General features: G+C 38.3%; 1 protein-coding gene across 2 annotated transcripts in view; it reads right to left on the bottom strand.

Annotated features, from left to right (window-relative positions):
* LOC144663701 (uncharacterized) overlaps positions 1 to 2,352 on the bottom strand; it is a 37,459-nt gene extending 35,107 nt beyond the window's left edge. For both annotated transcript variants that reach the window (XM_078524735.1, XM_078524737.1), the window contains exons 1-2: positions 2,300 to 2,352; positions 946 to 1,781 (exon numbers count right to left, since the gene is read on the bottom strand). In XM_078524735.1, the coding sequence (XP_078380861.1) occupies positions 946 to 1,781; positions 2,300 to 2,321 (858 nt within the window). In that variant the 5' untranslated portion in view covers positions 2,322 to 2,352. The remainder of the gene's footprint in view (positions 1 to 945; positions 1,782 to 2,299) is intronic.
* Positions 2,353 to 11,143: the final 8,791 nt, after the last annotated feature.

Below are 11,143 nucleotides of genomic sequence, written 5' to 3'. Positions count from 1 at the left end.
TTTCCGCGAAAATTGCACAAATCATTTTAGGCCGGTTTTTGACTTTTTTCAAAAGAAACTCGAGTTTCTGCAACGCAAAAAAACCATTTTCCGACTTAGGTTTAAATTTTACCAGTGAAAATGAGTAATTTTCAGAGTATTTACGTCATTCTCTCTAAATTTATCAAAATTGGAATGCCACATTTTAGTTTGGAACGCGTTATACACTGAAATCGAATTTCATGCTTTTACGACTCTCAGAGATCTTAAGTTCTTCTTACAGCTAGAAAAATCATAAAATGGTTACATTGATATGGAAGTGATGATTCGCGAAATTTGTACATCATGATAAACAGTCTTCGCTCCTGTGTATGGTAGCTCGATAATAATTGCCTAGTTTCCAGCGTTCAAAAGGTCATCATTATATTGACGTGAGCATTTACACCCGTTTTTAGAAAAATCTGTCACTAAGTGCTTACAGTACAATGGAGTAACAGTCACTATTTCAAGTGCTTTTATTGCAAAATCTGTTTCAAGAGTCATCATCAAAATGGTGAAAAATCTGAAAGAAAACGATGTGAAGTTCTTCAACCCTTGTTGTAATGAACATGCTTTTTGTAAATCGTCACGCAATCTTGTCCAAATGTTTAATCGTTTCTGCTTTTACGGACAATACGGAAGAAGTAACATCAACTCCTGTTCATACTTTAAATTTTGTGAAGCATATAACATTTATGACTGTTTCGTTTTCATCCATAATCATCCACGATGCCCCTAGCTTGCTATAAGCATTTTAAATTAAACTCCCGAACACAAACCTCAAACCAATTTTAACCGGCTTACGAAAACCGCGCAATCTGTATCACTATGCCATACGGCATTAGACTCATGTCACCCTTGGTGACCTATTTTTTTTATTTTGTCAGTTCTTTTCGGAATAATCTGTAAAAACAAAGACTCGCTTACCTTGCCACGTATTCTTCCTTCAGGACTTTCACCATCTGGCGTCTTCACATAAACAGTTTTCGTGTTCTTGTCGTAGAACCATTCACCAACTTTGTCAAGGAATTCCAGCTTGTCCTCTAAGAAGAACTGATTTCGCCATGGTTTGAAGTTGATTTCACCAAATGAGTCATTGTAAGTGAAGAAGTTCTGCCCGGGAGTGTGGCTCTTGACGATAGCGGTAAAAGTATTGAAGCTACCGATATTAAGAATAACCATCGCCCCTGTCGCGTTTAAACCGCTTCCAGCTAAGTCCAGTTCGCCGTTGTCGACCATTGTTCCACGAGTAGAGCTTTTGGCAGACTTTGCCCAGTATTTGTTTAAGAACACAGTTTTGTCTGACCACAGAGCGTTTGGCCAACGAGAGTTGGTCATCATTTCACCGTCGACAAAGAGTTGCCAAATGTCCTGATCGATTTGAGCGCTGTAAATCCCGTTAACTCCAAGTTTCCAGCCAGCTTTTGGTGTGAGCGGAATTGTTCCATCGATAATGGGAATCTCGTCCTGATAGCCGCGAATGATGATAGGCTGAGACGGGGTACCTTCTTTATCAGAGATCTGGAGTTCCAATTGATGGTAGCGTCCTCCTCGAATATGGCACTCGTCACCTGGGTTTTTCATTCTGTCGATGCAAGGCTCGATAGTTGCGAATGCAGTAGTGATGCTTTCTCCGTTATTTGAGTCATCGCCGTCTTTTCCATCAACAAAGTAAACGGTGCCACTCACATACAATGGCAACATGATAAGGATTATAGTCAGTGAAATAATGTCCTTCATTTTAGGAAAAGGCACAAGATGCTCTGTAATATAATAACAGTAATATAATATTTATATCGTAAATAACGTACCATTATGATATACTAAGCTATTTTGTAGCTTCGATAGTTTACTATACAGAGTAATTGGCCTTATTTCAGTATAAGACAGTGCGTGATCAAGGCTCTCTTGTCCCTCTTCACGTGCCTATATAATGATTCACTTATGTCTAATTTTCGATATTTAATTTAGGATTTAGTTTCGATCCTCTGAAAAGACATTTTTCGCCTTTTACAAAATTTAGCAATCAAGAGCACATTGCAATTCATGCACATGGCATTTTAATCAATTTCATATATAGTAAGTTGCTTAAATTATTGATATTCATAAACATGGGAAGAATGAGGTTTTCGGTGCGCCAAAATCCGTTCAAAACTCCCGTTTATCGGTGAAATAGAATCAAGAATAAAACCAGCCCGTTACCGAGAAGAGAGGAATGTTACCTGGGGAAAAAACTTTCAGTTGAAGATCGGTTTATGTAAAACACGAATCGAGTACGTACCCTTCTTCCTGTAAGATATCATTGATATCTGACCAAGAACGGAATAAAACCTGCACGTATAGATTTGAAGAATATCTAGACAAAAAGCCAGACGCAATTATTTTGCAATACATAACTGTGATAGATGTTCGAGTCAAAGCAAACATCAATTTAGATCTATCTTGCAGCTGTATTTATTCGTTTTTCACTTATATATTTTAACTCGTTTTTGATTCTTTGTGTCAGTAAATGAAATATTTAAAGAAGAGTAAAAAGGAATCCTTTCATGTGTCTTTCAATAAAATCCTGAACAAATGAAATCCGGATTGACTCTTTATACAGAAGTACCTCCTTTGTTTTAGAAGAGCGTGGGATTCTAAAAAGCGCTTGATCTTGCCAAGGGACCCACAAAAAAACTGGGGGATTTGTTTCCCGAAATTCTTTCAGTGCTCCTTCAGGATAAAGTGAGTGGAATATCGATGGTGGAGAGAAATATTAAAACTCTTCGTTGCTGCTGGAGACAGACATGAAATGGTTTGTGTAACCACCGTGCTTATTGCTACGTCATCATCGAGCCAAAGGTAAAGCCGATGTCAATCAAGGAAACACTGCCGTCCGGAGAAGATAAAAGATATAAAATAATTTTCAAAGGAGATCAAGATTCTTACTACTGAAGACTCAAAATGATGGGGATTTTTAGAATAGTAAAAATTCCATCCAGTCAGGCAACCTTTGTAATAGCTGCTCATTCATCTCATGCCTATGTTAATGTGACAACTATTTGTCCACGGTTCATTGCAATAGGACACAGATTGTTTAGACATAATTTTTGCTGTAATGATTATGCGGGTTCTTTCATGTTTACTTCAGTAATCTTAAAATAGGGCTTTATTTAAGCATCACATTGTCGTTTAAGAACAAAGTTTATCGATTTTTTTTTGACGCCATGAAGAAGTAGTGAAGTCCAAGAAAGGGGATCCAAGATGGCGGCTAAATAGACATCACATGACATCATTAACACATGATACCCACCCTATATCAAACACATCACGGCAGGAGTAAAAAATCGATTTGTATCCTATCTCATGGTAAGATGGGGTAACGTATTACTTTAATATCGATCTATAAATATTTCTTTAGAGCAGTTTTCAATTGACTGTCGTAAAACCAAAACCAAAGTAATTACTCTGGCCAATCATAAAGGACACAGACAATTTAGTAAACCAATCAAAACTCGAAGCAAATACATGTAGCTGGCACGAAGCGCGGGACGATTTGCGCGAGCGAATCACGATTGGTTTTGGTTTTAGTTCTGATTGGCTGAGAAAGTGGCGCGAGAATTTTAAGCCAATCACTAAGCGTAGTAATGCAAAACCAATGCAAACGCAATTTACTTTCGACACTCATTAAAGTGAAAACCGCTCTAAGCAAAATACCCTTGTTACGCAATTACGTTGAATTATCAAATGAGGCAAAAACGCTAGTCACGCGTGCAAACCAAACGATTCCACCTTCCTCAAAGTGCTGATCATAACAACCCCTTATATCTGTTGTATTTGATAAAAACCAATGTTCTTTATGTACAGAGAAGCCATATATATATATCAGCTAGTAAGTCAGTGCTTCTCGTGAACGAAATAAAATGCCACCATGTGCTAAACTTTTAAATTGAACACAGTTCAATTCGAATTAATAGAATTCTGGAAGGACAATTTCCTAATTGGCGTAAGACTTTTTTGAGCAAATGATTTTGAGCGACGCGAGAGATTTTCAATCTCGCCAAAAAGCAGTGATTTCATTGATCGCGAACAACTTTGTACTCATAGGTTAATCCCAATTTAGTCCATTAACCTTTTGTTAACTCATAAGAGGCTAAAGAACACACATGAAAGACATTTAAAAACGTTCTTACCTTGTTTTCCCTAGAACGAAAACCAAGAGGTAAATAGGTTTATTTTGTCGTTCTTAGTAGGGAGTTTTAGATGGATCCCTCGATCTGAGCACTTTTAGATGTATTACTACCAAATTCAGAAAGCCCAAATATAAACATTGCCCCTGGGAAGTATGCCCACGACCCCCAAGAGGGCCGCTAGTGATCATGACATCGGTGTGGTTTGGGTGGGATATTTCCAGCCGCTTCTTTTCCAATCGCTTCGGAACGCTCCCTCTCCACCACCAGTCCCTAAAAAATAACATCGATTAATAACAACATTTAATGGAAATTATTCAAACTATTTAGCAAATTTGTCAAAAAAAATGGTATAAAATAACAGTACATGGCATTCCTTCAAAAAATATATCTCAAATTCGTAAAAAAATGTCTAAAAAAAAACTCGAGCGAAGAGAAGCACCTGAACAAAAATCCTGCACCACCTTCACGTCAATTCATCCTAATTTTCACTCCAGGTCCAAAAGAAGCATATAAGAAAATGGTACATGAGCCAGTGAAATAACAATTATGGTCCCTTGTGTTGAAGTACCACCACATAGATAAAAGCTTGTTTACAATCCAGACCAGGCAAAACCGGCCAGTATGCAACTTGAAAATACTGTTTGGGTCTTTTTGGAAAAATGCCATCACGTGGATACATCCTAAATTTCACTCCCGGTCTAAAGGAATAGAATAAGAAAGAAAATGCTACATGAGCCACTGAAAATGACGATTATGGGCATTGTGTTGAGATACCACCACGTAGATTAAAGCCTATTTTCACTCCAGATCCAGCAAAATGGGCCACTTTGAGACTTGGAGTGTACAGTTTGTGTCTTTTTGGAAAAATGCCATCACGTGGATTCATCCTAAATTGCACTCCCGGTCTAAAGGAATAATCGAATAAGAAAGTGCTACATGATCCATAGAAAATGACGTTTTTCGGCCCTTCTTTTAAAATACCACCACGTAGATTAAAGCTTATTTTCACTCCAGATCCAGAAAAAAACCGGCCATTTGAAGGCTTGAAATGTACAGTTTGTGTCTTTTTGGAAAAATGCCATCACGTGGATTTATCATAAGATTCACTCCAGGTCCAAAAAAAAAATCAAATAAGAAAGTGCGACACGAGCGACTGAAAATGACGATTTTGGGCCTTTGTGTTAAAATACCACCACGTCGATTAAAGGTTATCGTCACCTCAGATCCAGCACAACCGGCCAGTTTGTGACTTGCAATGTACAGTTTGGGTCTTTTTGACCAAATGCCATCACGTGTATTCATCCTCAGTTTACTTCTGGTCCAAAAGAAATCGATTAAGAAATTTCTACACGAGCCACTGAAAATGACGCTTTTGGGCCATGTGTTGAAATACCACCACGTAGATTAAAGTTTATTTTCACTCAAGATCCAGCAAAACAGGCCACTTTGAGACTTGAAATGTACAGTTTGTGTGTTACGTGGTTACGTGGTTTTGTGTTACGTGGATTCATCCTAACTTGTACTCCCGGACTAAAGGACTCGATTAAGTAAGTGCTACAGTAGCCACTGAAAATGACGATGTTGGGCCTTTGTGTTGAAATACCACAACGTAAATTAAAACTTATTTCACTCCAGATCCAGCAACACCGTCCAGTTTGATACTTTAAATGTAAAGTTTGTTTGTTGTTTTAAAAAAATGCCATTACGTGGATTCATCCTAAATTGCATTCCAGGTGTAAAGTAATCGAGTAAGGAAGTGTTACATGTGCCACTGAAAATGACGATTTTGGGTCCTTGTGTTAAAATACCACCACGTAGTTTAAAGCTTTTTTACTTCAGATGGAGCAAAACCTGCCATTTTAAGACCTAAAGTGTACAGTTTTTTGATAAAATGCTTTCACGTGAATTCATCCTAATTTGCACTCCCGGTATAAACGAATCGAATAAGAAAGGGCTACATGAGCCACAGAAAATGACTATTTGGGACCTTGTGTTGAAATACAACCACGTAAATTAAAGCTTATTTTCACTCCAGATCCAGCAAAGCCGGCCAGTTTAAGACTTTAATATACAATTTCTGTCTTTTTGGAAAAATGCCATCACATGGATTCATCCAAAATTGCACTCCCGGTCTAAAGGAATCCAATAACAACGCGCAACAAGAGCCACTGAAAATGACTATTTTGGGCCCTTGTGTTGAAATACCAGCACGTAGATTAAAACTTTTTTTCACTATAGATCCGCAAAGTTAGCCAGTTTGAGATGTTAAATGTACAGTTTGAGTCTTTTTGAAAAAATGCCATCACGCGTACTCATCCTAGGTTTCACTCTTGGTCCCAAAAAAATCGAATAAAAAAGTCCTGCTTCCCTTCTGAAAATGACAATTTTTGGCCCCTTGTGTTGAAATAACACCACGTAGATTAAAGATTATTTTCACTCCAGCTCCAACAAAACCGGCCAGTTTGAGACTTCAAATGTACAGTTTGGGTCTTTTTGAAAAAAAAAAAGCCATCACGTGGATTTATCGTAAGTTTCACACCACGTCAAACCAAATCGAATGAGTAAATGCAACGCGAGCCACTGAAAATGACGATTTTCCACCCTTGTGTTGAAATACCACTACGTAGATTAACCCTATTCAGACCGGGCTTTTTTGGACCTTCTCAGACCGGGGGGGGGGGGGCTTCGGAAGCCCCCCCTATGTAACTTCCAGAATATTTAAGCAATCACTATGAAACTTATAGGATGTATTGTACGTCCGAAACTCTTTCTTTTGGTATACGTCACGTGGGATGGTGACGTCACATCACGTGACAATTACATCATGATGTCAAAACAGCCGCCATCTTGGATCCGCCATCTTGGATTTCAAAATTTTTCCAAAATGCCAGAAAACCACCCAAAATCATTGCAAAGTACTCAAAATGAATAAAAATATGCTTTAAAGCCGTAAAAATGTAAAAATAATGCCATTTAAGTTGATTTTTATTAACAGAAACACGCAAAATTACAAATTTGGGAAAACATGCCTGTCAAAACGCCGTTGCCATGGTGATGTCAAGTTCCTGACACATCATCCAACCCTACCAATTTGTTTCCAGATAAATTTTAGGAAAACTCAGAAAGTTTGGCAGCGTTTGGTTAAATCTTAAAAAAGTTATAAAAGTTCAAAGTCAGCGCGGGCCTCAAAAGCCCCCCCCCCCCCCCGGTCTGAATAGGGTTAAAGCTTATTTTCACACCATATCCAGTAAAAACGCCCAGTTTGTGACTTGAAATGTACATTTTGGGTCTTTTTAACAAAATGCTATCACGTGGATTTTTCTTAATTTTACTCCAGGTCCAAACCAAATCGAATGAGAAAATGCAACACCAGCCACTGAAAAATGACGATTTTGGACCCTGGTGTTGAAATACCTCCACTTACATTAAAGCTTATTTGAACTACAGATCCAGGAAAACCGGCCAGTTTCAGACTTGAAATGTACAGTTTGGGTATTTTTGACAAAATTCCATCACGTGGATTCATCCTAAATAGTACTCCCGGTCTTAAGGAATCAAATAAGAAAATGCTACATAAGGCACAGAAAATGACGATTTTTGGCCCTTGTGTTGAAATACCACCGCTTACATTAAAGCTTTGTTTCACTTCAGAACCAGCAAAACCGGCCAGTTTGAGACTTGAAATGTACAATCTGGATCTTTTTGACAAAATGCCATCACGTGGATTCTTCCTAAGTTTCCCTCTTCGTCTTAAAAAATCGAATAAGAAAGTGCTACATGGGCTACTGAAAATGACGATTTTGGGCTCATGTGTTGAAATACCACCACGTAGATTAAAGCTTATTTTTACTCAAGATCAAGCAAACCGGTCAGTTTAGACTGGATATGAACAGTTTAGGTCTTTCTGGCAAAATGCCATCACGTGGATTCATCCTAAATTTTACTCCCCGTCTTAAGGAATCGAATAAGAAAATGCAACACCAGCCACTGAAAATGACAATTTTGGACCCTGGTGTTGAAATACCACCACTTACATTAAAGCTTATTTTAACTCCAGATCCAGGAAACCGGCCAGTTTCAGACTTGAAATGTACAGTTTGCGTCTTTTTGACAAAATTCCATCACGTGGATTCATCCTAAATTGAACTCCCGGTCTTAAGGAATCGAATAAGAAAATGCTACATAAGGCACAGAAAATGACAATTTTGGGCCTTTGTGTTGAAATTCCACCGCTTAGATTGAAGCTTCTTTTCACTCCAGATCCAGCAAAACCGGCAAATTTGAGCTGACTTGAAATGTACAGTTTGGGTCTTTTTGACAAAATGCCCTCACGTGGATTCATCCTAAAATTCACTCCAGGTCTTAAGGACTCGAATAAGAAAAAGCTACAAAAGGCACTGAGAATCACGATTATGGGCCTTTGTGTTGAAACACCACCGCTTAGATAAAAGCTTATTTTCACTCCAGATCCAACAAAACCGGCCAGTTTGAGATTTGAAATGTGCCGTTTGGGTCTCTTTGTCAAAATAACACCACGTGGATTTATCCTAAATTTTACTCCCGATCTTAAGGAACCGAATAAGAAAATGCTACATAAGGCACTGAAACTGACGATTTTGGGCCATTGTGTTGAAATACCAACACTTAGATTAAAGCTTATTTTCACTCCAGATCCAAACAAACCGGCCAGTTTGAGACTAGAAATGTACAGTGTGGGTCTTTTTAACAAAATGTCATCACGTGGATTAATCCTAAATTTTACTCCCGGTCTTAAGGAATCGAACAAGAAAGTGTTACATGAGCCACAGAAAATGACGATTTTTGGCCCTTGTGTTGAAATACCACCGCTTAGATTAAAGCTTTTTGTTCACTTCAGAACCAGCAAAAACTGGCCAGTTTGAAACTTGAAATGTACAGTCTGGATCTTTTTGACAAAATGCCATCACGTGGATTCTTCCTAAGTTTCTCTCTTCGTCTTAAAAAATCGAATAAGAAGGTGCCACATGGGCTACTGAAAATGACGATTTTGGGCTCATGTGTTGAAATACCACCACATAGATTAAAGCTTATTTTTACTCAAGATCAAGCAAACCGGTCAGTTTAGACTGGATATGTACAGTTTAGGTCTTTCTGGCAAAATGCCATCACGTGGATTCATCCTAAATTTTACTCCCCGTCTTAAGGAATCGAATAAGAAAATGCAACAGCAGCCACTGAAAATGACGATTTTGGACCCTGGTGTTGAAATACCACCACTTACATTAAAGCTTATTTTAACTCCAGATCCAGGAAAACCGGCCAGTTTCAGACTTGAAATGTACAGTTTGCGTCTTTTTGACAAAATTCCATCACGCGGATTCATCCTAAATTGTACTCCCGGTCTTAAGGAATCGAATAAGAAAATGCTACATAAGGCACAGAAAATGACGATTGTTGGCCCTTGTGTTGAAATACCACCGCTTACATTAAAACTTTTTTTCACTTCAGAACCAGCAAAACCGGCCAGTTTGAGACTTGAAATGTACAGTCTGGATCTTTTTGACAAAATGCCATCACGTGGATTCTTCCTAAGTTTCTCTCTTCGTCTTAAAAAATCGAATAAGAAAGTGCTACATGGGCTACTAAAAATGACGATTTTCAGCTCATGTGTTGAAATACCACCACGTAGATTAAAGCTTATTTTTACTCAAGATCAAGCAAACCGGTCAGTTTAGACTGGATATGTACAGTTTAGGTCTTTCTGGCAAAATGCCATCACGTGGATTCATCCTAAATTTTACTCCCCGTCTTAAGGAATCGAATAAGAAAATGCAACACCAGCCACTGAAAATGACAATTTTTGGCCCCTTGTGTTGAAATAACACCACGTAGATTAAAGATTATTTTCACTCCAGCTCCAACAAAACCGGCCAGTTTGAGACTTCAAATGTGCAGTTTGGGTCTTTTTGAAAAAAAAGCCATCACGTGGATTTATCGTAAGTTTCACACCACGTCAAACCAAATCGAATGAGTAAATGCAACGCGAGCCACTGAAAAATGACGATTTTGGACCCTGGTGTTGAAATACCACCACTTACATTAAAGCTCATTTTAACTCCAGATCCAGGAAAACCGGCCAGTTTCAGACTTGAAATGTACAGTTTGGGTCTTTTTAACAAAATTCCATCACGTGGATTCATCATAAATTTCACTCCCGGTCTTAAGGAATCGAACAAGAAAGTGTTACATGAGCCACAGAAAATGACGATTTTTGGCCCTTGTGTTGAAATACCACCGCTTAGATTAAAGCTTTTTGTTCACTTCAGAACCAGCAAAACTGGCCAGTTTGAGACTTGAAATGTACAATCTGGATCTTTTTGACAAAATGCCATCACGTGGATTCTTCCTAAGTTTCACTCTTCGTCTTAAAAAATCGAATAAGAAAGTGCTACATGAGCTACTGAAAATGACGATTTTGGGCTCATGTGTTGAAATACCACCACATAGATTAAAGCTTATTTTTACTCAAGATCAAGCAAACCGGCCATTTAGACTTGATATGTACAGTTTAGGTCTTTCTGACAAAATTCCATCACGTGTATTCATCCTAAATTGTACTCCCGGTCTTAAGGAATCGAATAAGAAAATGCTACATAAGGCACTGTAAATGACAATTTTGGGCCCTTGTGTTGAAATACCACCACTTACATTAAAGCTTTGTTTCACTTCAGAACCAGCAAAACCGGCAAATTTGAGCTGACTTGAAATGTACAGTTTGGGTCTTTTTGACAAACTTCAGTCGCGTGGATTCATCCTAAATTTCACTTCAGGTCTTAAGGAATCGAATAGGAACATTAGGTACTGAAAATGACAATTTTGGGCCCTTGTGTTGAAATACCACCGCTTAGATTAAAGATTATTTTCACTCCAGATCCAGCAAAACCGGCCAGTTTGAGACTTGAAATGTACAGTTG

This window comes from Oculina patagonica, chromosome 8, assembly GCF_052425735.1.
Source record: "Oculina patagonica isolate OP01 chromosome 8, crgOcupat, whole genome shotgun sequence".
In the NCBI taxonomy this organism is placed as follows: domain Eukaryota; kingdom Metazoa; phylum Cnidaria; class Anthozoa; order Scleractinia; family Oculinidae; genus Oculina; species Oculina patagonica.
The sequence above is the reverse complement of the archived record's forward strand: the minus strand, read 5'-3'. Positions and strand labels throughout refer to the sequence as shown.